Raw genomic sequence first — 25,358 nt, forward strand, 5'->3', positions numbered from 1 at the left:
GCATCTTTATATGAAGCAAGGACAATACGAAAAATTCAAGCTGTCTGAGGACAAGGCAGTGGTTCCCCTAGTTAAGCACACACATTACAGTGCCAAGAACCCAGGTCCATGCTCCTGGTCCCCACCTACAGGGGGAAAGCTTCACAAGTGGTGAAGCAAGGCTGCAGGTAGGTGTGTCTCTCTCTCTTTACCTATTTCTCCCTCTCCTTTAAATTTCTGTCTCTAGTAAATAAAATCTTAAAATAAAAAAAAATTTCAAGCTGTTTTACTGACAATAGCAATACCCTAAAATAAGACTCATAGATTATACCCTGTGTGCAGTAGACAATATTATTTCAAAATGAAAGAGACCGTGGCCATGAGACTATAGAGTCACTAGCATTCTATCAGGGACTACTTAATTGGTACACTGCATTAGCTACTATCATTAACACTTTCAACTCAACCTAAGGATCACTTTCTCATTTCAGTTTTGTAAGAAAAGTCAATAAAAATGTTTTGTAACAAGAAACCCTGATTTTTAAAGCTGCCCAGTTAATAAACTGAACAATATTTCAAAGATCTAAATCTTGTCATGTACTATCCAACTCTGCACCATTTCTTCAGTCAGTAAGACATGAATAAATAGGTCAAGAATGCATTTTGGGGAAGTACCTTTATTTCTATTTACTTATGAAAAGAAAAGTATTCACAAAAGATAACAGAAACATACTTTAAAAATTTGAATTAATTTTCCACTTTGAAAGGCTCAGGACTTTGTCTCCTCTTTCAACCTTACTTTTTAAAATACTTTAGTCCAACAAAATAATAAAAAGTTTATTTGCTTCCTTTTCCTACAGCCATATTGAGATTATCAGAATTGGTTTTTAATAATTTAGTTATCACTTATAGTAACCTGGAGATTTAATCACAGAATGACACATGAAGAATGTTACAGTGCACAATCACACACGCCCACGCATACATGTACAGATAATTTTATAAAGAACAAATTTCAGGACACCTTCAAGTTATGAGGTGTAAGAAATCATTCATGGGGACCCTAAAGTTAAGACTCCTCTCTGTTTAGACTGAGAATGAAAATTCCTTGAAATCAAAATACACTAGGCACTGATGATACAGCCCAGAGTAGCATTAGGTTAGGAGTCTATTTTTTTAACAAAGGCGGCCATTGACAGAAAGATCAGAAAACCATTTTAAAGCCATGCCCACGAGAGGTGTAGTATATTCTTTACATTACTAGTTTTAGGAGTGTAATTCAGAGGTATAGTACAGACAAGTAAAGTACTGTGAATACAACAAAGGGACTCTGGTGCTGTAGTTTGTCACATTGTGTGATATCTATTGAAAAAAAACTAGCTAATCTAGAAGTAATGGATTATTAGCTCTGCCTCTTAAGTATATTCTCAGATATGCTAATTAAGCAAGTTTTGTGCCTTAGAAATTCCGCAACAACTTCTCCTGGACATCTTATTTTAAAAATTGTAACAGACTAACAAAAATAAAAATCTATTTGCTCTATAACAAATAATTATAGTGCTTTTATAAAAACAATTCCTTTCAGATACTCTGATTAACCTTTAAATGACATAAAAAAGTTTCAGCATTCTTTAATAGCAACATTTTGCACAATTTAAGATAGTCTTCAAGTTAAGCATCTTAAAGAAGACATTTTGAAAGAAAGGACAAAAGGAGCATATTAACTGAGAAGCGTGTTACTTGTAAAGTTTAGTTTGTCTTGAATTCTTTAAAAAATTAGGTCCAGAATTTCAGTTATCCTAATTATCATCCCAATCAAATAGGTTATATACGTGTGGATTCTAGATAAGGAATAAAATACTTTGAATTAATAAACATAAGACCCACTGATTGGACTGTTTAGAATCTGTTTTACTGGGTTTAGATAAGGACGACTTCAATAAAGCTAAGTATATATTGAGTTCCACTGATTAAAAATCCAGTTCTAAAAACTCTGCTTTTGTGGTAAATTTCTAGACAAATCATAAATGTAATGCATATCGCTTTTGTGGTAAATTTCTAGACAAATCATAAATGTAATGCATATCACAAATACTATGTTTTTTTTTTACAGGTACTTATTGGAGAAGTGAAAAGCTTGTATTCAAACTATCAAAATTCTGACCTTTCAAAATGGTATGTTTCTGAGTTTTCTAAAATAAGTTTTTGAAAATCAGCATTTTTTTAAACTTTTTTAAAATGTCAATTTCAATTAAAAAGAAATGCTTATAAATTCTAAAAAGCTACTCTGTTAAGTCTTAATTATCTTTTACATTTAACTACATATTCAACTTAGAACCAATACCTAAATAAACACCTAGTAAAGAACAGTTTCAATGTAAAGTAAAACTAGTCAATCTAATATAACTTGTATAGAAAGTCTGAGTGTGATTTATCAAAATTTAGAATAAAATTTCTGTAACAATGAAAAACTTTCAGGTTCTCTTAATATTCAAAACTAGACAATTTCTCCTGAGACTAATAGCAGAGGATCAAACGGATTTAAGCATTGCCCGACTCCTTCTAAAGTGATGCACTCTTTTGTCCTAGAAAAGGAAAAAAAAAAGTTCTTTATTACTTCACTGAAAATCTCCTATTGCCATTATGACATAAGAAAGCTGAAAAACAGCTATTCATTTGGACTTAAAAACCTTAACAACTTTTTTTCCGCCACCACCAAGTTGCAAATACTACCATGACACCAACCTGACTTCACTGGATGGATGACCTTACCGATGTGTCCTGGAACCCCACTTCCCCAGAGCCCTGCTCCTCTATGGAAAGACAGAAACAGACTGGGAGTATGGATTGACATTTCAACACCCATATCCAATAGAGAAGCAATTACAGAAGCCGAACTCCCACCTTCTGCACCCCATAATGATCCTGGTTCCATACTCCCAGAGGGATAAGGAACTGGAAAGCTTCCAATGGAAGGGATGAGATATGGAACTCTGGTGGTGGGAGTTGTACCTCTCTTACCCTATGGTCTTATTGATCATTATTAAATCAATTTTAAAAAAAAGTGATCCTTTTAAAAAAGCTCTCCTGAGCTTGGTGATAATGAATTTATCAATGACTGATTATATTCAATTTACTTTTTATTTAAAAATCTCAGTAAGCTCAAATAAGCAAAGACTTAGGATCTTCTATACAAGTACTAACTAGGCCCGACCCAGCTTAGCTTAGCTTATCTTCAGAGATCAGACAAGATTGGGTGTGTTCAGGGTGGTATGGCCATAGGACTTAGAATCTAGCTATCAGGCTCAGGCAAAAACTAGTTAAGTCACGGGCCCTCCAGAATATACCTAAAACAGACCTACTAGCTTTTTCCAAAATGGAGACCTCAATCTTCATCCGCAATTATTCATGCCTTTAGGTTCATGATTAGTCAACAATTTGTTTGGCTTTATATGTTAACTCTTTTTCAGCCACCAGGTTTCAGCAGCTACCATGATGCCAACCAGACTTCCCTGGACAGATGACCCCACCAATGTGTCCTGGAGCTCCACTTCCCCAGAGCCCTGCCCCACTAGGGAAAGAGAGAGACAAGCTGGGAGTATGGATCGACCTGTCAACACCCATGTTCAGCGGGGAAGCTATTACAGAAGCCAGACCTTCCACCTTCTGCATCCCTGACCCTGGGTCCATACTCCCAGTGAGATAAAGAACAGGGAAGCTATCAGGGGAGGGGATTGGATATGTAGCTCTGGGGGTGGGCAATGTGTGGAAATATACCCCTCTTATGCTATAGTCTTGTCAATGTTTCCATTTTATAAAAAATAAAAGATAAGCTACCATCTATGTAGATTCTTAATTATTTAGCAGTGGTGTCCCAAAAACAATTAGTGGAAAATGTATGTAATCTTAAAAAGTACTTTCTTTGCCCCCTGCCCCCACCTCCACTAACTCAAATACATTTGATACAAAGCATAGTGAATATCACTCCCCTTCTGAGCTCCAGCTCCTATCTGTGCTTTCGAGGTAAAAAGATAAAAGTTTCTGAAATACTCTGAGAGTACTAAGAATACTCCGAGTTATAAGGGGAGGTTTCTTTATCTAACAGCATGTAAAACAAACTCAACTTTAAACACTATTTTCTGCTTTGCAAAAATAAATAAATAAATAAATACTACCTACTTTAACTTCAGAAATCTAGGCAAGGTAAACTGTCATACAATTAGTTATTCCTTTTGAACTGTATTGTCAATGTAGAAGGAAGCAACAGGAGAACAAACCATCAACTTAAAAAAGATGCTAAGAATTTAATCTTGCTATATATAGTTCTATCCTTCTGAATTACAATAGGAGCTCTTAAGTTACTCTTCAAATGTTGTGAATTAAGCTTTATCTCATGCACTTTCACTCACGGGGGGGGGGGGGGCGAGGTGCTAGTCTCCTTTTGCCCTTTTTAAGAAATAACACAGTAGTTTAATACTTCCTTTTGACTATAAAAAGGTAGAGAAATTTTGGAAAAATTGTTACCAGACACTTGGCTAAGTGCTTACATGATAAATCCACTATCCACTGCTCTTTTTTTTTTTTTTTTTTTAAATTTTGGATAGAGAAACTAAGAAAGAAGAGAAACCCCTGTAGCACTGTTTCACCTCTTGTGAAGCTTTCCCCTGTAGGTGGGACTGGGGGTTTGAAACAGGCCCTTTCTTTACATCATGTAATGTGTCAATATACCAACCCCAACTTACCTTATTAAGCACCCCTCCTGACACACTTTCCATATTTGTAACTCTGAACTATTAGGACCTTAGAGACCTTTTATTTTTGTATCTCCTTGCTTTAGACTTATAAAAACTGAGGCCTCAGTAAGATATGAATAAAGTTAAAATTTCCAGGCTGAGAAAGAGTTCACCTGCTAGAATGCACACTTTGTGCGAGGACCCAGGTTTGTTCCAGTGGAAGCAGTCCAACAACGCGGGCATGAGGCTCTTTCACCAGAGGATCCCAGAACTTGTTTAAATCCAAACACCTACTTTCTCTTCTACTTTACCAACTCTAAATCAACTTCCATTTATTTCTGTTCAGCTCTTTTTACTGTTAGATTTTATATATTAGTCACTCAAATTATTTAGATATCCCTTATCTGATTGAGCAATTTCTTAGTCCAACATCCATGAACTCTTAAATTCTGCTTTATCTAAAGTTTTCTTTTTTTTTTTTTCCCCCTCCAGGATTATTGCTGGGGCTTGGTGCCTGCACTCCGAATCCACTGCTCCTGGAGGCTTTTTCGCCCCCATATTGTTGCCCTTGTTGTTGTTATTGTTTCCACTGATGTTGTTGTTGTTGTTGGATAGGACAGAGAGAAATGGAGAGAGGAGGGGAAGACAGAGAGAGAGGGGAGAGAAAGATAAGACTCCTGCAGACCTGCATCACTGCCTGTGAAGCAACCTCCCTGCAGGTGGGGAGGCAGGGGCTCAAACCTGGATCTTTACACTGGTCCTTGTGCTTCGCGCCACGTGCGTTTAACCTGCTGCACTACCGCCGGACCCCCAACTTTTCTTTTTCTATTTGGCCAAACCAATATATATTTTTTCAACTCTCTTCTTTCATAATACCTGTCAACTATAAGCTTCTGATAAATACTTCTTTACCTAAGGACAAAGTACATTGTTATCAAGGTGTGAGCAGCACAGAATACAGTGACAGGCCAATCATATTCTCAGTGGTTTACTAGGCTACTGATAAATGCCAGGAGTTGAAGTAAATTCTCAATGTAATAAATATCATAAAAAAGTTTCAAAACTGACTAAAATGCTATTTTAAACCTACATACTATTCTTTTCATACCTTAAAGTAGTCATCTTGAGTAACAAGGGTGTTTCTTGGTCTGTTCTCTGGATTAAATAGGCAAGATACCACTGTCTGAATGCTTCGGTCCACAGATTTCTGAAACACAGACATTTTCAGTAACCTAAAGACTATTCTCCCTCATTTCTTTACTAACTAGTGTTATTGCAAAGTTCAACAAATACATGCTACTATGTGGCTCTGTGGCACAATGGATAGCACACTGGACTTCTAGTGACAAATACATGCTACTGCTAAAGAATTCTTTTTTTTGTTATTTTATTTATTACTGGATAGAGACATCTGGAAATTGAGAGGAGGGGGCGATAGAGAGGGAGATAGAGAGACACCTGCAGCCCTGCTTCACCGCTCCTGAAGCTTTCCCCCTGCAGGTGTGGGGGGGGAACCAGGGGCTTGAACCCGGGTCCTTGCGCACTGTGAGTGCTTAACCAGGTATGCCACCGCCTGGCCCCTAAAGAATTCTTAAAAGTCGTAATTTTTAGCACATATGTCTATGTCCTCTTTTGAAGAGTATAATATGTTTTGAGGATGTATAACACTATTATTAAGATGGCAAATCATACTAACAGAATATTATACTATGATCAAATACAACAAAAAGCATTGAATACATCATTTTTTTTTAAAAAAGGGGAAGAAACACTGAATCAGAAACTGTCTGTGTACAGTGAAAGTTTGGGAGTGCCTGAAATTTCATGAGTCTTAACACTGATAACTGCATTACTAGTTATTCAAGTTCTGCAATTTGTGATTTCTACATTTAAATATGGGCAGAAATGCATACTTCCTAAAGGGCTATTATTAGAATGAATAACTATGAAAATATAAATATGAATCAACAAAATTAGCTGTTTGCCTTTTGTGGGCCATTTCCAGAGCATGGAGTAGCTTCATGAACTGAGCATTCATTTGACAAAATTTCAGTTCCTGGGTCAACTTCAGTACAGTGGTAGTTAACAGCAGTATAAGCCTATGTATAAAATGATAAAAATTAAAGGTGAAGTATACTATAAATATCTCTAAAGTTATTCTTTAAAACGGTGATTTGATATTTACAGTTTAACCATAAGTTGCACTGACTCAACTGTATTACTTCAGGAACTTTAAACTTAATAGCCGAAGTGCATTAAAATGTCTTCTAAGGTTCAACATAATCAAAATTTGAAGGGCTCCTAGAAAAAGAAACTGCAACAGGGCATAGGAATTTCCCAGTTAATACATTTTATTAAACCCTGTCAGTATCAATTCCCGGTGAAAGATAAAAATTGATCAGGTGTTTCAGAGGCAGCATTCTCTTCTGTTTTATTTCTTTCATGATACAACATATAACAACATCAACAGAAAAATAATTTGTTTTGCTTCCACAAATGTTTATGGGTAGAAAACTAGAGGTAAATTCAAAATAGTAAATCTGAATCTACAGAATCAGAATCAGCACTGGTGTTAACACCACCTTTCTTAGGTTATAGATGCTACAAATGGTTAAGTAGGTACTTGTACCTAGAAGTCATTGCTGAAACACACAAAACTCTCCCACAGCATAAAACGTAACCCATAATGTTAAAAGGCATTTAAAAAAAATTCTTGGCATACATTATATAGCAAAAACCCAAGAAACATACAAATAAATGAGAAGAAACTTAAAGAATAGGAAACAGATTTTTGGCTAATTCACCTTACCGGAGGTATAACATAACTCCTTTGTTCCCCAGCAGGCCACTGTGGTGGCATCTTAACAACAACAAAGAGGAAATAATATTTAAATATCATTCTTACGCATTATCAGAAAGATATGAAATAAACAATGCTAAGGTATTTGTTATGCTGACACTTTAATCTTATACTTAAAAAAATAAAGATTTTTATTATTACTTCATATATACAATATCTCCCTTTTCTCAGTTTTCTAGAATTGCTTTACAAGAAAATACAAGCAAATAAGGCAGTTATTTAATTGTTTTGCCACGAGGCTAGGTGGTGGTGCACCTGGTTGATTGCACATGCTGAAAAGCACAAGGACCAGCATTCAAGCCCCCTAGTCCCCACCTGCAGGGGAGAAGCACCATAAGTGGTGAAGCAGGGCTAGAGGAGTCTCTGTTTCTCTCCTCCTCTATCTCCTCCTTCCTCTCAATTTCTGGCTTTATCAAGTAAAGATAATAAAATTTTTCCATCAATATAGTCATTGATCATAAATATAGCCACATGTATACACAACATTCAGAGAACTGCTTTCTTGCAGTAGTCAATCTTACACTAATATAATCGGATCTAATGCTTTAAAATTGAATAATCATTTTATTTCAAAAATCCCCTTAGAAATGCAGTTGGATCTTTTAACTGTTTAATAGCAAAAATGGAAAAATACAAAAATATAAAGATAGCCTGCAACACCAAGTCCTCTAAGAGAGAAGTTCTTGCTAAGTGCGTTACTGTCAAAATATTATTTCTGAATTTTAATCCTAGAGCAATTCTAAAAATTTTCATAAATATACTCTTAACTTAGATGATAAACTATTAGATAAACAAATATAAAGATATCAATAATATTCCAATATAAAAAATTTTTGTTCTGCTTAAATTACCTGATAATTATAAACAGGCAGTTGATATCCAGTGATGACTTGAACTGGTGAGCTTGGATAAGGAGGATATGCCTTAAAATAAAATTTACGAAATGAATTAACAAGGGCATAGGGATTATTTTTTTAAGTATTTTCCTAATATAACAAAAATATGAAGGTAAATAAATCTTATTTTTCTTTCTACCATTCAGGATTTGAGTGACTGAATTCATGAAGAATATCCTACCAGGTAGCATTTTCTGTGGTGAGGAGAGATAAATGAGGAGAATTATTTCACCAATCTAAATTTCTTATTTGTGTACTCATTCTCACCAATAATTTATTTCTCAAACTAGGATTAGAACAGATTTCCATATTAGGGGCCAAGGACATAGTTTGAGGTTATCATGTTTTGATCCACAATTATGAAGAAAATGAAAAAAAAAGTCTCCGCCTCCAAAAAGAAATTTAAAAGTCAGTATCTGTATTTCTTTGAAAAATTAAAAAAAAAAAGCCAGAAACCTCTCAGCTCTGCTTATGGTGATACTCAGGACTGAACCTGGCTAGGACCACTGAGTTTCAGGCATGAAAGACTGTTCTATAACCGCAGTGCTCAACTTTAAAAAATACTTTAGGACATTTACCTATACCTTTAACAATCCTAACAGATAATGAATATGTTGTCTTCTATACAATCATGGTTATTTCTGTATTGCAAACCTAAAAGTCCAGGGTAATACATAATCCAAAATTGGAAAGCATAAGTAAAATGTCTTACAACTTTCCTTTGAAGTATACATTATTTATTATTCATTGGAATAGACAGAGACATTGAGAGGGCAGAGGGAGCAGGGTAGAGGGGGGTCTGTAGCACTGCTTCACCAATATTAAGCTTCCCCTGCAGGTGATAACTAGGGGCTTTCCACCTGGAAAGCCTTGCTCAACTGTGTGGACCACTGCCTTGCCTGTCTTACAACTTTCAATCAACAGTGGTTAACTGACAATATTAAGGGGAAAATGTTTATTACTCTATATAATAAATTTTCAAAAGAAGTATTTATGGAGAAACATATATGAATATAACCAAAATAGAACAGTCAATAATAGCTCACAGTCGATGTTGGAAACAAGTAGATATTTTCTTCTACCTATGTTTAGAGCAAGAAAAATTTAAGATATACTCCACACTTCAGAAAGATGAAAACATAAATTATTACACTATTACACAATTTTCATTTACCTACAAATAAAATGTCTTTAAACAGGTTTATTTATGAGAAAGACAAAGGAAGAGGAAGAGAAAGAGGAGGCAGAGGAGAATGAGGAGAAAGAGGAGGAGGAGGAGACGGGAAAAGCAGTGTATCACTCTAGCACATGCAATGCCAGGGACTGAACTCAGGACCTCACGCTTAAAAAGTCCAAGGTTTTATCCATGGTGTTAAGTCCTGGGTCACATAAAATGCCTTTTTAATGGAGCTGAAATGAACAAAGGCTCAAAGTTTATAAATACAATCAAGTCGGCTTGATTTACTCTAGAGTTAGAATAGATGCAGAAGTCAGTCATCTATATGAGGAGACACTGGGAAAGCAGTTCAGACAAAGAACAGCAAAAACTGTCATTTTTAGAGAAGAAGAAATCAGACAGGCATATTACTAAAGTGGCTTTGAAGTATTTTAGGAGTTAATACATGGGAAGTAGGTATAGCTATGTTCTGTGTGCTTACAGAGGAGATCTAAAATAAAGTTTCCTAACCCATATAGAAGCTAATTTTAGCTTAGAATAAGGAACGACACTTGAAAAGACAGATTTATAACAAAAGTAATAAGATTTTCCCTTAATTGAGTAGGGACATATCTGTCACTTGCAACATAAATTGTGGATTTATTTACCAGTAGGGGAGGTAGCCCAGTAATAGAATGTAAATCTTGCATTTGAGAGGTTGTGGGCTCCACCCCCAGGAGCACATAGACCAGAAAGATAACCAAACCACCTCATCATGAAAAATCATGAAAAGTTAGTCAGAGGGCAAAGCATCTTGAGTATGTGAAACCCTTGAGTATGTTGGTTTGATCCGCTGGCATTGCATATGCCAGAGTTGGTACTCTAACCCCTCTCTCATGTGGGTATAATTCCACAGGGGGCAAAGAGAGAATATTTTTAAAGGTTTCATGTACCTAAAAAATACAATAATACACACACACACACACACACACACACACACACACACACACACACACAGTAACTGGCTAGGGAGATAGCACAACTGGTAGTGCTCAAGACTTACAAGCCTGAAGCTCCTAGCTCAATCCCTAGTGCTTCATGTTCCATGAGTGGTACACTAACTCCTCTCTCCCCATCATGTGAAACCATGCATGGTTATACAGAATAAGCAAAATGTTTTAAAATATCTATAACTAATGCAAATAGAAGAAAGTCTTACCTGAACATACTGAGTTATAGGATTCATCATGGTTGGAGGCTGCATGTAAGTTTCAGTGTTTGGATTACTCCAGACACTTTGAAACTGTGGTGGAGGAGGAGGATTAAAAACCAAAGGACGAGGCTGCACATGATAAGCGCCTTATTAAAGAATAAAAACATCCATTTCAGTTCTGAGGAAAACTACAAATGTGTGAAAAAGAACAATTTCCTCCCTTACTTACATATATTATGTTTCCTGATTGCAGGGCCCAATTTCAGTTTTTTACCATGGAAATTTATCTGTGACTGAAAATAAGACAGTAACAAATAATAATAAGAAGAATTATCCCCAAAATTTCACTTTCAGAAGTCTGGTAAACATCACAAGTCATAAATAAAATAGAAAAAAAAAAAAAAGGAAAATGTGGTCTTGGGAGTGGTAGATTCATATGTTGTGCCAGTACCAATCCCAGATATAACCCTGGTGGCAATAAACAAATAAGTTAAATTAAATAAAAAACAAGCAAAAACAGGAGTGTATACATATACATAGTTCTGTATTTTTCACAAGAGTGAATATACTCAATACTAAAGATTGTATCTATCCGCTAAACAAGAGATCGTCATAAGATTACTTACTTCTACTATCTTCTGCACATCCACGTCATTATAAAATGAAACAAATCCATAGCTAGAAAGGCAAGTAAATAAAGCAGAAAACCATCACTACAGCCCACTGTTTACAGCTTGCAGCATTCTATGAGATAACGCACAGAAGTCATAATGATAAAGAATGAATGTATGGACAAATACCTGTAACACGTATACATACACACCAGAGCCTAAGTGAGTACGACTTTTTGTCTTCTTACCATTCTTTTCCAATGTCAGAATATGCTCAGACTGAGATAAAAAAGGAATCTTATTCATTAACAGAAAACTCCTATTTATGAATCTGAATTTACTATCTATGGCAAGATAGTTAAAACTTAAGATACTCTGAAAGTTGAGGAATAAACAAATATTTGATTAAAAAACTAAGTCAATTATTTGAAATAATGAAGATGGAAAATATTTAAATAAAAACACTACAAAAATGGGGGCAGGTTGGTGGCTAACTGGTAGAGTGCACACATTATCATGCATGAGGACCTGGGCTCATGCCCCTGGCCCCCCACTACAGGGGGTAAGCTTCACCAGCTATGACTCAATGCTATGTGTGTCTCCCTCTCTCTCTTCCTCTATTAGGACTGGGGAGACAGCATAATGGTTATGCAAGACTCATGCCACTAGGCGAGCATTATCAAGGGATTGAAAAGGTGTGAGGAAGGAACCCTCCAAGACTTAAGAAGCCCTGCTCAGGGACTTCCAGATTTGTGGCTATGGAGTAGGAGCCATTTCAGATTGCACTCCTGATGAATTATAAAAAAGTCACCTAGAACCTCAGTAAAATATAACGAGTATCTCTCTAGAAACACAATAAGCCTTGGCCACCAAGTTGCAGATGCTACTACGATTTCATCCTAAACTCCCTGGACAGACGACCTCACCAGTGTGTCCTGGAAGCTCACCTCTCCAAAGCCCTACCCCACTAGGGGAAGATAGAAACAGGCTGGGGGTATGAATCAACCTGCCAATGCCCATGTCCAGCAAAGAAGCAATTACAGAAGCCAGAACTCCCACCTTCTGCATCCCAAAAAGAAATTTGGTCCATATTCCCAGCAGGGGAGAAATGATAGGGGAAAATGAGCAGAGGGCTCTGAACTCCAATTCTATCAGGACCCAGAAAGAGAAGTGGGGGGCAGGGGGGATACCCAGAAGTAGTAGGTTGTGACTCAGAAAGGAAGAGAAGACCATAGAACAAAGGGGCAAATATATAAAAATACAGATAGTTATAGAAATAATAGTCAACCCCTATCTGTGATCTTGGGAGAACTAATGCAGTTTGCAGTGGAGGGAATGGGGACACAGAACTCTGGTGGTGAGAAAGGTGTGGAATTATACCCATTATAATTTTGTAAGTGAATTTTAAGTCACTAATAAAGAATAAAAGACTTGCATGCTTGAGGCTTTGAGGTCCCAGGTTTAATCCCTAGCATCACCATAAACCAGAGCTGAGCAGCGCAGTGCTATGTTGTCTCTCTTTTTCATTAAAATATTTTTTAAAATAAAAAAATACATAATTTTAAAAGGGCTTCTGGGAATAGAGGAGTTGTACAGACAGTGAATGCCAGTGATAACTTGTTTAGCAAAAACAAACAAAACTACAAAAATGAAGAAACAGAGATGGCAAAATAGCTCACCTGTAAAGTGCTCCTGTGTTACCATGCCTGACACCCCGGTTGAAGTCTGGACCCACTGCACTGTGGGAAGCTTCAATGCAGTGGTGTCTTTCTCTCTCTCCCTCTCCCTCCCTCCCTCTCTCCCTTCCTCCCTGTTTCTATCTATTTCTATCTGGAAAAGTCATCCTAGAGAAGTGAAGCACTAATGATTACAAGTAAAATTAAATAAAATAAAATTTACAAGTTATTTTCTATGTGAAAGAGATTAAGCAAGAGATTTCATTTATATAATTATGGATTCTACTTTCCTGATATTCTATCAGATTTGCTCAGATATTTCCGACAAGTTACCCCAACCATGTATTTTACTCACCCTTTGGACACACCAGTTCTATCCGTGATTATCTTCACTTCTTTCACTGAACCATATCTAGCAAAAAAGCTTCTAATTTCAGTTTCATCCATCTATAAAAAATAATTTGACATCAAGATAAAAAATAGTTCATTCTATTTTTTCAATTCTACAAACAAAGTGTTGATGATGTATTAATAGCCTTCCCAAAATACTTCCAAACTAGTCACAGATTTTTGTCTAAAAACATTTTTGTCCAAATAGATGAAATTTAACACCAATTCTAAGCTTACATAATATACAAAGTTTGTAACAGGATCAAAACCATGAGATATTTTTTAAATGTGAAAGAATATGAAATACAATACCCTAACATCAATTCCACCAACAAAAACGGTGTTTGGCATGATTTTCCCTTCTGGTAAAACATAGCCTTGGCTGGTTGTAGCTGATGAAGACTGAGTGCTGGCCTCTCTGGAGATGGTCGAGCTTGTACTCTCAGAATTTGCAGCAGACTATAATTTGGAAAACAGATACAACTGTTACATACACAGAAATCACACATGATGTGAACTATAATTTCTTTATTTAAATATTATATTTTAAATGTAATGAATTTTCATTATAAATTAGTTGTTAATACAGCTTATGAGGTCATGCACAGGATTTGAAAGTAGGCAGAAGAGATCAACACAAAATTTTAATAAGCAGTTTCTGAAAAGTACTTTTCTGAAAGGTGACATTGCTAATTGTCATTCTTACATTGTGCTACAGTAGACTATTGATCTTATAATGAGTTTGTGACACTACCTGTGAACTGGCAGAAAATGATTAGTGTAAGTTCAGACTCATCAAAATGATCTGCTCCATGTTAAGAAGTAAATTTCCATTATACTGAATATAATTTAAATGTATGGTATGGTGAACTTTTTAAAATTGCCACCAGGGTTATTGCTGGGGCTTGGTGACTACACAATGAATCCACCTCTTGGAGCCACTCTCTCTCTTTTTTTTTTTCTTGTTAGATACAGAAAGAAATTGAGAGGAAGGGGCAATAGAGGGGGCAGGAGGGAGTGAGAAAGAAGGGGAGGGAGTGAGAAAGAAGGGGAAAGAGGGAGGGAGAGAGGGAGGGAGAGAGAGACAGACAGACAGACAGAGAGAGACCTGTAGCACTGCTTCACTGCTTGTGAAGCCCTCTCCTCCAAACCCAGAGGTGGAAAACAGGGACATAAACCTGGGTCCTCGTGCATGGTACTCTGTGTGATCTACAGGGTGTATCCCACAAGTCCCCATCCTTTTTAAAAAGATAAACACCTATTAAAGGTGCGCCAAAAAGAAAATCACCACCAACATTTGAACCAATTTATCTCACCATGTCTTTCTATTCACCAAAATTAATATTCATTTTATAATTAGAACACTGTCAGTATCATTTTAACACAATGTTATAGTGCTGCTTCATGACATAAATGCATCATAGAAACATTTGCTCGGGAGTCGGGCTGTAGCGCAGCGGGTTAAGCGCCGGTGGCGCAAAGCACAAGGACCGGCATAAGGATCCTGGTTCGAATCCCGGCTCCCCACCTGTAGGGGAGTCGCTTCACAGGCGGTGAAGCAGGTCTGCAGGTGTCTATCTTTCTCTCCTCCTCTCTGTCTTCCCCTCCTCTCTCCATTTCTCTCTGTCCTATCCAACAACGACAACAACAATAATAACTACAACAATAAAACAAAAAGGGCAACAAAAGGGAATAAATAAATAAAATAAATATTTTTAAAAAAAACTTAAAAAAAAAAAGAAAGAAACATTTACTCACATATCACACTGAAAAAAGGAGGTAGTGTTATCACCATTATCCCCAATACTAAAGGTGCTCAAAACAACCTTTAACCCTACCCAACTAGGGGAAGATAGAAACAGGCTGGGGGTATGGATCACCTTGTCAATGCCCAGGTCCAGCAGAGAAGCAATTACAGAAGCCAGAACTCCCACCTTCTGCTCCCTATAAAGAATTTTTTGGTCCATACACCAGAGGACAAGAAATGTTAGTGGAAGATGACCAAAGGGTTCTCAACTCCAACTCCATCAAGACCCAGAGAGAGAAGAGGGGAAAAAAGGACGGATATTTGCAAGTAGCAATAGATGCAGGTGTGATTTAGAAAGAGAAGCCAGGACCATAGAATAGTGGGCAAATCTATACATATTTATTTATTTATAGAAAGAAGTCAACACATCTGTGATCGTGGGAGAAACACTACAGTTTTTTTTTAATTTTTGATTATTTATTAGAGACAGCCATAAATCGAGAGGGTGGGGACGAGAGGAGACATCTACAGCTTTGCTTCACCACTTGCAAAGCTTTCCCTCTGCAGATGAGGACCAGAGGCTTGAACTCTGGTCCTCACAGAGTGGAAGAAGGTTGAGAAAAACAATTTCTGGGAGCCGGGTAGTAGCACAGTGAGTTAAGCGCAAGGACCAGCACAAGGATCCAGTTTAAGCTCCTGGCTCCCCAACCTGTGAGTGGGGGGCAGAGGAGGAAGGAGGTGGAGGTTTGCTTCTCAAGCAGTGAAGCAGGTCTACAGGTATCTTTCTCTCCCCTTCTCCGTCTTCCCCTCCTCTCTCCATTTCTCTCTGTTCTATCCAAAAATAACAAGGACAACAAAAAAGGGAAAAATAGCCTCCAGGAGCAGTGGACTTATAGTGCAGGCACTGAGCCCCAGAGATAACCCTGGAGGCAAAAAAAAAGATAAAGAAAAACAATTTCCAAAGTTTATCCTTTTAAAATGTCTCCTAACTTTTCCACGGGTAGTGTCTTTCTTCTCTCTGAATGTTTCTTTTTTTTTTTTTTAAATATTTATTTTATTTATTTATTTCCTTTTGTTGCCCTTGTTGTTTTATTGTTGTAGTTATTACTGTTGTCGTCGTTGTTGGATAGGACAGAGAGAAATGGAGAGAGGAGGGGAGAAAGACAGACACCTGCAGACCTGCTTCACCGCCTGTGAAGCGACCCCCCTGCCGGTGGGGAGCCGGGGTTCGAACCGGGATCCTTCTGCCGGTCCTTGTGCTTTGCGCCACCTGCGCTTAACACCGCTGCACTACAGCCCGACTCCCTGAATGTTTCTTCTTTTAAAAAAAAGAAAGAGCAGAGAAGTAGGGGAGTAGGAGATGGTATGGGAAGAAGAGAAAAAAGGAGAAACTGGGTATTAAAGCCATTCATTGGTGTTCTGTATGGACAATGCCCTGAATACTTTCCCAAAGATATATTTAAATAAATAAGATTTCATAATTTATTATTTTTGTAAATATGAATAAATATTTAAAATACTAAATACTAAAGAAAATATACCAATTCCTTTCAAATAGTGTATTCAAGAATTCAAGACACGTATTCAGTGGTTCCGAATTTTTTGGACACTTTCATTTTTTCCTTCATTAATTTCCACCTTCATTTGTGGCTGAATTTTGCAAACTGTCTTTTTACTGGGGGGGGGGGGTACATAGGTATGTGATTATCATGGTTTTAATTTTTTTTTTTTTTTTCCTCCAGGGTTATTGCTGGGCTTGGTGCCTGCACCATGAATCCACCACTTCTGGCGGCCATTTTTTTCCCCCTTTTGTTGCCCTTGTTGCTGTAGCCTCGTTGTGGTTATTATTATTGCCATTGTTGATGTTATTCGTTGTTGGATAGGACAGAGAGAAATGGAGAGAGGAGGGGAAGACAGAGAGGGGGAGAGAAAGACACCTGCAGACCTGCTTCACCACCTGTGAAGAGACTGCTGCAGGTGGGGAGCCAGGGGCTCGAAATGGGATCCTTATGCTGGTCCTTGTGCTTCAGGCCACCTGCGTTTAACCTGCTGTGCCAACGCCCGACCCCCCATGGTTTCAATTTAAATATCTATTACAAGTCAAAAAACTGCCAGGTTATAAAGGACATATTAGGACTATGATATGTCAATTCTCAGTGAGGTGAGATTTGGTGACACCGGGTCATTTATGATTGAGAGAGGCTCCTGTTATATGGTGGATAGAGTCCAAGGACACTATAAACATCCTCCAATATGGACATTCCTCCACAAAAAAAGAATTACTTGGTCTCAAATGTAAATAGATTGCGGTTGAAAACCCCTGGGATGGTGTCAACAAACTGAAGAAAATTGAATTATCATGTTTTACTTCAAAAAGTAAAATGGGTATTTGAGATAAGCAATGATTTAGTAAAAAGAAGCTAGTCATTAGATATTACAGAAACTATAGGTTGGGCTGAAATCACACAAATTGGCTATCTGCTTTACTGGAACATTAAATATAAAATTTGTCACATCCCTTTAGTGTCAAAATATATTCAATTATGAAGAGCACTGTCATGTTCCAATCTTCAGCCACCAGGTGGTGCTCAAAGCTAATAAAGTAAGCAGTGTAATTCCATTTTAATATTAGAAAAGTAGTGATTTTACAACTCCTACTGTGTGATTACATATAAATGTGATTATATGCAAAATATTACAACCAACAGACAACCTTTAGTTACTTTTAAACTATCACTAACTGTATTCTACAAATGAATACCATATAGAAAATAAACTGTATTAAAAGAATTTTTCTTATGCATCAAAGTAAATTGGTGGGTTTTAAATAAGTAATTTTGGGATTACATTTTTAAAGGGGTAAATTTGCTATTTACAGTAATAGATTCTATTATAGCTGAATAATCAAATAACAAAGAAATAAAAGCTGAAAACCTGGCAGTAACTTATCATGTGTCACCTCACTCTATTACATCTACATGAAGCAAATTCAGATCCACATACTGACCCACACCAAAGAAAGGCCTGTAGTTTGCAGTTGAGAGTTCTATCTACAGTAAGAAAGGAACATAAAAAAATAGGGGCGGGAAGAAAATTAAGGACATAGGTTGTGAAACATCAAAATTAAATAAAGGTAAGACTGGATTTAGGGGAACTCTTGGTGGTGGAATACAAATAAATCCTGGCAAAGCTCTATTAGGGAAAATTTGGAAACCCTACCGAGAGACTAATTTTCTAGACAAATGTGAAAATTTTAATATAAATACACAATTCTTAACTTTCACTAGGTTTTTTTTTTGTTTGTTTTTTTAATATAAAGCTACTGGGGGCACCAATATGATCCAGAGAAGAATAAAAGAAAAGGAAAATTAATGTTCTTTTAAAAAAATTTGCAAGTGTAATTTCTCAATACATTTTAAAACTAACAGCACCTAAATAACAAAACCTGATTAAGATGGTCTACCTGTGCTTCCAACAGAGACTAACATTCCAATAGTACAGGTTTCCACTACTTACTACCTGAAAGAGGAACATTCCAACTTGGTATCTATCATTTGATAGGCTTCTTGGGTCACCTGAGAATGCTACACTACTGTTGATGTACATGGAAACTTTAATGCTCTCAGACACAAAATTTAGCCTATGAAGTCATAACAAAATTGTAGGGGACACACACACACACACTCTCTCTCTCTCTCTCTCTCTCTCTCTCTCTCAGAGACTCTCTGGGAATGTGTTATTTTGATTTACCACTGAAAAAGATTTCGATTTAAACATTTCATTAAACATTTTTAAAGAACTTGAATAAAATGAAAGTTTTAGAGGCCAGGTGGTGGTGCACCTGGTCGAGCACACACATTACAATGTGCAAGGATGCAGGTTGGAGGCCCTGCAGGAGGAAATCTTTGCAAGTGGTGAAGCAGGGCTGCAGATGTCTCTCTTTCTTCCTCTCTAGTTCCCCCTCCTCTCTCAATTCTGACTATCTGTATCATCTATCAAAGAAAGATAATTTTTAAAAATTTTAAAGTTTTATTTTCTATTGATCAAATAAGTTATCAGATTTAAATTGAAAAGTCTTAAAAATCAGTCATATTATCAACACTATAAATAACAAGTTAATTAATAAAGCTCTTGAAAATCAGCATAAAAATGATTCATATCAAATAGAAAGGTAGGTTAAAAGTTTATGAGATAAATTTTTTTTAAAAAAGTATAAGACCAGTTATAAATTACAAAATTAGAGCTATTTACAATGGCAACTTAAAAAAAGCAGTAATATCTTTCCTCATACTGGTACATGCTGAATCAAAAGCAGCTTGGAAACAGAGATCATTATGGAAACTATTTAAAAATGGACATAGCTTTTTCACCCTGACTTCCCTTCTAGCAATTAATGAGGGGATTTATAAACTTTCCTAAAATATTTGCACAGAGGCATTAACTATGGAGTTTTAATACAGAAAATTTGGGTAAAATAGTGACACAATCTTATACTCTCAGATCAATATATCTGAATTTCTTCAAAGTTATCTTGGGCGGACTGGGGAGATAGCATAATAGTTATGCAAAAAATGTTCATGCCTTAGGTACCAAAGGTCCCAGGTTCAATGCCTCAGCAACACCGTAAGTCATAGCTGAGTAGTGCTCTGGTTAAAAAAACAAGACCAAAAACACCCCTAAATAACAAACGAATAAAATAATAGTAATAAAATCTTCGAAATAATGGTAGCCACGGTATTAAGTGAAAGATGCCTATTGCAAAATAAATAATATGGCGCAACTTTTGTGAAGGAAAAAAAAAAAAAAACCTGTCTATCCATATACAAGCTAGCATAAAGGCAGCCTGGCAGGGCACACATCCAAACAAACATCAACAACCGTTACAGGGGTTGGCACTCCAGGGTCTTGTTTCCTTACACTGAATGCTCTCGGGGAGTTCATCTTTTCAATTTTTTTTTTTTTTAACTCATTTATCTTTAGGGGTAAGAAAAATTTAAAAAAAAATATCGACAAAGCTCTTGGCATCTCCCTTTAGCCCTCAAGACGGGAAGAAAGAAGGCAACAGGCCAGTCACTGTAGACGGTGACACTCCTCCTAGGGCCTGTGCCACGTGCTGGTGCTCGGCCCGCACACACGGCTGCACCCCGTCGCCGTCGTCGGCCGGGACGTCCCGCACACGGACGCTGGGGACTCAGGACTCACTTCCCGCCCTTCCCGGCCGAAAGGGAGACAGACGACTGTTAGGGGAAGTATGTAAATTATCGTAAAAAAACGGTCTGGGGAGACAGCCATATTGGACGCCGAGGGCCTGGGCGCCCAGCACCGGGCTCTGCACCCTGAGCCGGGGCTGGGCCGTGCTCCGGTCTCTCGTCTCTGTCTCCTTAAACTACGTTTAATATCAAAACACATCAAGTAACACCAAAAGTGAGAATAAAGGCGTTTTTTGGTAAAGAATCCGAATTTTTAGGCGGGAGTTGAGCCAGCGGAGCTGGTTCCCTGGATTCACCGAAGCTCGCCCAGGACGCGCCCGACTCCGCAGCCTGTTTCCGGTTTTGGGGTTTTGTTTTATTTTCTTCATTTTTCTTTTCTGGTTTTTTTTTTTTTTTTTTTTTGGGGGGGGGGTGGCGGCGCGTCTCCAGGAAGCGAGTCCCGCGGTGAAATGTCGGCCGCCCTTCCCCCGCGACAATGATGGCGCCCGGCGGGGCTTCGCGGTGGCGCCACCCAGGGCCCCGCCGCCCCCCTCCCCCCCCCCGCCCGGCCCACAGCGTCGCGGTCGCGGTCGCCTCCTGAGGCGAGTCGCCCTCCTCGGCCGGCCGCCAAGGCCCGACGCCATCTCGCGAGGTCGCCGCCGCGGCACCCGGGGAGGGAAAAGGCGGGAAAAGGCGGGAGAGCCGGGCCCGCCCGCCCGGGGCCGGGGCCGCGGCCGAGAGAGCGCGGGAGCGGGGTCGCGGGAAGGCCGCACGCAGCCCGGCCGGAGCCGGAGCCGGAGCCGGGGCCCCGCCGCAGGTGCGAAGCGCGGCCGCACGTGGAGCCGCGCCGCCCTCAGCCGCCCCCCGCCGGCGCCTCAGGAGGCAGCGGCCGCCCCGACACCGACGCCCCCGGCCGCCCCCACGCGCGGCGCCCCCGCAGGCCGACCTCCCGCCGCCCGAGGCCCCGCCGGCCCGCGCCCGTCGGCTCACCATGATGGCGGCAGCGAGCAGGTCCCGCCGGGGCGCTGAGGAGCCGGGGCCGCTGTCGGGAGGTCCGCTCGTGCCCGCTGCCCGGCCTCGATGGGCACGGGGCGAAGGCGTCAGGTGAGGAGGAGCAGCCGCGCGCGGGCAGGGCCGGAGCCTGAGGGGCCGAGGAGACGCCGCGGCCGGGCGGAGGGCGCAGGCGGACTGAGGCGGGGCGCGAGGGGCTGCGAGGCCGCCGGGTACTGGGGCTCGCGGGCGCCTCAGCCAATGGGGGGCGACGCCTCCGCCCCCTGCGGGGGGGGGACTGGGGGGGTCGAGGGGGGCGCCCGCGCCCCGCACCCGGCGGCCGAGCGGTGCCAGGGGTGCGCCAAGGGGGTGCGCGGGGGCCGGCAGCGCGAAGCCGCGGAGTCACCATCCCTCCGACAGAGGGACAGAGGGACAGACCCCACCCGTGTCCCCAGTGTGTCGTGGGCACGCACGGCAAATACTCATTCGCGCCCTTTCATGTGTGTGAAGAGCTAAATAAATCAATCTCTCTCTCTATATATACTTTTTTGTTTCGGAAAGACGAGTAGGCCGAGCTTCAAAATGGCGTCAGGGCCCGAGTCCCGCGGCAGGTAGGGGCCCAGATGGCGCGGGTCGCGCCAGAGCAGAAACTAGGGACAGCGCTGAGGAGAGCGGGGAGGGCGGAGCCCAAAACCCAGGCGCTCGGCTGTCTCGTTGTGGAGCCTGAGGCGGATGGAGCTGGATCGTGAGGCGCCACTCGGGTCAGGGGCCCACACCGTGCGGCTCTGAGCACGAATGTTCTAGAACATTCGCGGCCGAGGCGGTTGGTGAGGCAGAGCCCATCCCTGCGGGAGCCCGGCCACCCCAGGCGTCACTTCTGTGATGGCCACTGCACTGTGCTGCAGACCAGGCTTCATTTTTGTGATGACCACTGCACTGCACTGCAGACCAGGAGTCACTTCTGTGATGGGCGCTGCACTACACTGCAGACCAGGAGTCACTTCTGTGATGGGCGCTGCACTGCACTGCAGACCAGGCGTCACTTCTGTGATGGCCACTGCGCTACACTGCAGACCAGGCATCACTTCTGTGATGGCCACTGCGCTACACTGCAGAACAGGAGTCACTTCTGTGATGGTCACTGCACTACACTGCAGACCAGGCGTCACTTCTGTGATGGCCACTGCACTACACTGCAGACCAGGAGTCACTTCTGTGATGGGCGCTGCACTGCAGACCAGGCATCACTTCTGTGATAGCCACTGCGCTACACTGCAGAACAGGAGTCACTTCTGTGATGGCCACTGTGCTACATTGCAGACCAGGCGTCACTTCTGTGATAGCCACTGCACTGCACTGCAGACCAGGCGTCACTTCTGTGATAGCCACTGCACTATACTGCAGAACAGGAGTCATTTCTGTGATGGCCACTGCACTGCAGACCAGGTGTCACTTCTGTGATATCCACTGCACTACACTGCAGAACAGGAGTCACTTCTGTGATGGCCACTGCGCTACACTGCAGACCAGGCGTCACTTCTGTGATGGCCACTGCGCTACACTGCAGACCAGGCGTCACTTCTGTGATGGCCACTGCACTCCACTGCAGACCAGGCGTCACTTCTGTGATGGCCACTGCACTACACTGCAGACCAGGCTTCATTTTTGTGATGACCACTGCACTGCACTGCAGACCAGGAGTCACTTCTGTGATGGCCACTGCACTGCACTGCAGACCAGGAGTCACTTCTGTGATGGGCGCTGCACTACACTGCAGACCAGGAGTCACTTCTGTGATGGGCGCTGCACTGCACTGCAGACCAGGCGTCACTTCTGTGATGGCCACTGCGCTACACTGCAGACCAGGCGTCACTTCTGTGATGGCCACTGCACTACACTGCAGACCAGGCATCACTTCTGTGATGGCCACTGCGCTACACTGCAGAACAGGAGTCACTTCTGTGATGGTCACTGCACTACACTGCAGACCAGGCGTCACTTCTGTGATGGCCACTGCACTACACTGCAGACCAGGAGTCACTTCTGTGATGGGCGCTGCACTGCAGACCAGGCATCACTTCTGTGATAGCCACTGCGCTACACTGCAGAACAGGAGTCACTTCTGTGATGGCCACTGTGCTACATTGCAGACCAGGCGTCACTTCTGTGATAGCCACTGCACTGCACTGCAGACCAGGCGTCACTTCTGTGATAGCCACTGCACTATACTGCAGAACAGGAGTCATTTCTGTGATGGCCACTGCACTGCAGACCAGGTGTCACATCTGTGATGGTCACTGCGCTGCGCTGCAGACCAGACTTCACATCTGTGATGGTCACTGCGCTACACGGCAGACCAGGCATCACTTCTGTGATGTCCACTGCACACACTGCAGACCAGGCATCACTTCTGTGATGGCCACTGCACTACACTGCAGACCAGGTGTCACTTTGTGATAACCGCTGCACTACACTGCAGACCAGACTTCATGTCTGTGATGGCCACTGCACTGCAGACCCGACCTCACGTCTGTGATGGCCACTGCATTGTAGACCCGACCTCACGTCTGTGATGGCCACTGCACTACACTTCAGACCAGGCGTCACTTTGTGATGAGCACTGCACTGTGCTACAGACCGGACTTCACTGTGATGGACACTTCAGACCAGATGTCACTTATGTGATGGCCACTGCACCACACTGCAAACCAGACTACACTTCTGTGATGACCACTGCACTGCACTATAGACCAGGCTTTACTGTGAAGACCACTGTGCTACATTGCTGACCAGTCATCACTTCAGTGATGTCCACTGCACTACACTGCAGACCAGACCTCACAGACCAGAACTGTGATGGCAACTGCACTATACTGCAGACCAGGTGTCACTTTGTGATTACCACTGCACTGCACTGCACCAGACTTCACTGTGTTCTGCACTGCAGACTAGACATCTCTTCTGTGATGGCCACTGCACTGCATACCAGATGTCTCTTCTGTGATGGCCACTGCACTGCAGACCAGGCATCACTTTGTGATGACCACTGCACTGTGCTGCAGACCAGACTTCACTGTGTGATGGCCACTACACTGCAGACCAGACTTCACTTCTGTGATGGCCACTGCACTGCAGACCAGACTCACTAGGTGATGACCACTGCACTGCACTGCAGACCAGACTTCACTTCTGTGATGGCCATTACACTGCACTGCAGACCAGACTTCACTTTTGTGATGGCCATTGCGCTACACTGCAGACCCGACTTCGCTTTGTGATGACTTCTGCACTACAGAGACGGGCCAGACTTCAGTTTTGTATAAATAAAAGGGGGAAACAGTCGGCTCCTGACACCCGAGAACTGAACACAAAAATCATTAAAAATGAGCACGGTCGTCCAGGTCCTGGAACAGGTTGTGTTGTTGTGTGAAAAAGGGAGACATGGTGACACATGTATGGACTCTTGTCTTTCCTGGCGACCGTAAAACATTCATCCCCCCAATACGAAGTCAAAAAATGGAAATAAAGAAAGTCAATTAGCGTTAGTGCTCTAAAATAGTGCTCCAAATCGCTTTATAGAGACATTCTAATTCGCCTCTCCCCAGGCTGGATTTCAGCTCCTCTACCCGGGGGCCTCCCTCCTCTTATCTACCATGTGGCAATTATTATTGTTTTATTAACTTTATTTATTTAGAAAATCAGAAATGGAGAGGGAAAGGGGGAGATAGAGAGGGTAAGAGACAGAGAGAGACACCTGCGCCACTGCTTCACCACTTGTGAAGCTTCCCCCTAGCGGGCGGGGACCAGGGTCTCAAACCTGGGTCCTTGTGCACTGTAACATGTGCACTCAACATGTGCGGTTAAATCCAGGAAGAATGAAGAGAAATCTCAAGATGACAAAATGTAACAAATGGAAAA

At 41.1% G+C, this 25,358-nt stretch overlaps 1 protein-coding gene and 1 long non-coding RNA gene across 4 annotated transcripts in view; one reads left to right on the top strand and one right to left on the bottom strand.

The window, feature by feature from the left end:
• The window catches only part of LOC132535316 (uncharacterized), a 53,410-nt gene extending 50,574 nt beyond the window's left edge, over nucleotides 1–2,836 (top strand). The window contains exons 2-3 of the long non-coding RNA XR_009547112.1: nucleotides 2,093–2,154; nucleotides 2,700–2,836. This is a non-coding gene — a long non-coding RNA (uncharacterized LOC132535316). The remainder of the gene's footprint in view (nucleotides 1–2,092; nucleotides 2,155–2,699) is intronic.
• Nucleotides 637–21,512, bottom strand: DAZL (deleted in azoospermia like). Of its 3 annotated transcripts, XM_060180860.1 has the most exons (13): nucleotides 21,441–21,512; nucleotides 13,827–13,973; nucleotides 13,480–13,571; nucleotides 11,464–11,515; nucleotides 11,067–11,130; nucleotides 10,844–10,983; nucleotides 9,515–9,550; nucleotides 8,424–8,495; nucleotides 7,522–7,572; nucleotides 6,698–6,811; nucleotides 5,821–5,919; nucleotides 2,725–2,792; nucleotides 637–2,564 (listed from the first exon to the last, which is right to left on the bottom strand). In XM_060180860.1, exons 1-12 carry the CDS (start codon nucleotides 21,441–21,443, stop codon nucleotides 2,748–2,750), a joined length of 915 nt encoding a protein of 304 aa, XP_060036843.1. In that variant the 5' UTR covers nucleotides 21,444–21,512; the 3' UTR covers nucleotides 637–2,564; nucleotides 2,725–2,747. The 3 variants fall into 3 exon arrangements, with proteins under 3 accessions (XP_060036843.1, XP_060036842.1, XP_060036844.1); XM_060180859.1 differs by lacking the exon at nucleotides 2,725–2,792; XM_060180861.1 differs by lacking the exons at nucleotides 2,725–2,792; nucleotides 9,515–9,550.
• Nucleotides 21,513–25,358: the final 3,846 nt, after the last annotated feature.

The sequence above is a fragment of the Erinaceus europaeus genome, chromosome 21 (assembly GCF_950295315.1).
Source record: "Erinaceus europaeus chromosome 21, mEriEur2.1, whole genome shotgun sequence".
NCBI classification, from domain to species: domain Eukaryota; kingdom Metazoa; phylum Chordata; class Mammalia; order Eulipotyphla; family Erinaceidae; genus Erinaceus; species Erinaceus europaeus.

What these genes read in the sequence shown, in the direction of transcription:
- DAZL (XM_060180859.1), bottom strand. An exon ending in TGCCTGTTTATAATTATCAG is followed by an intron (nt 7,573 to 8,423) that starts GTAATTTAAGCA and finishes GTTGTTGTTAAG; the next exon opens with ATGCCACCACAGTGGCCTGC. An exon ending in GGAGTTATGTTATACCTCCG is followed by an intron (nt 6,812 to 7,521) that starts GTAAGGTGAATT and finishes TTTTATACATAG; the next exon opens with GCTTATACTGCTGTTAACTA.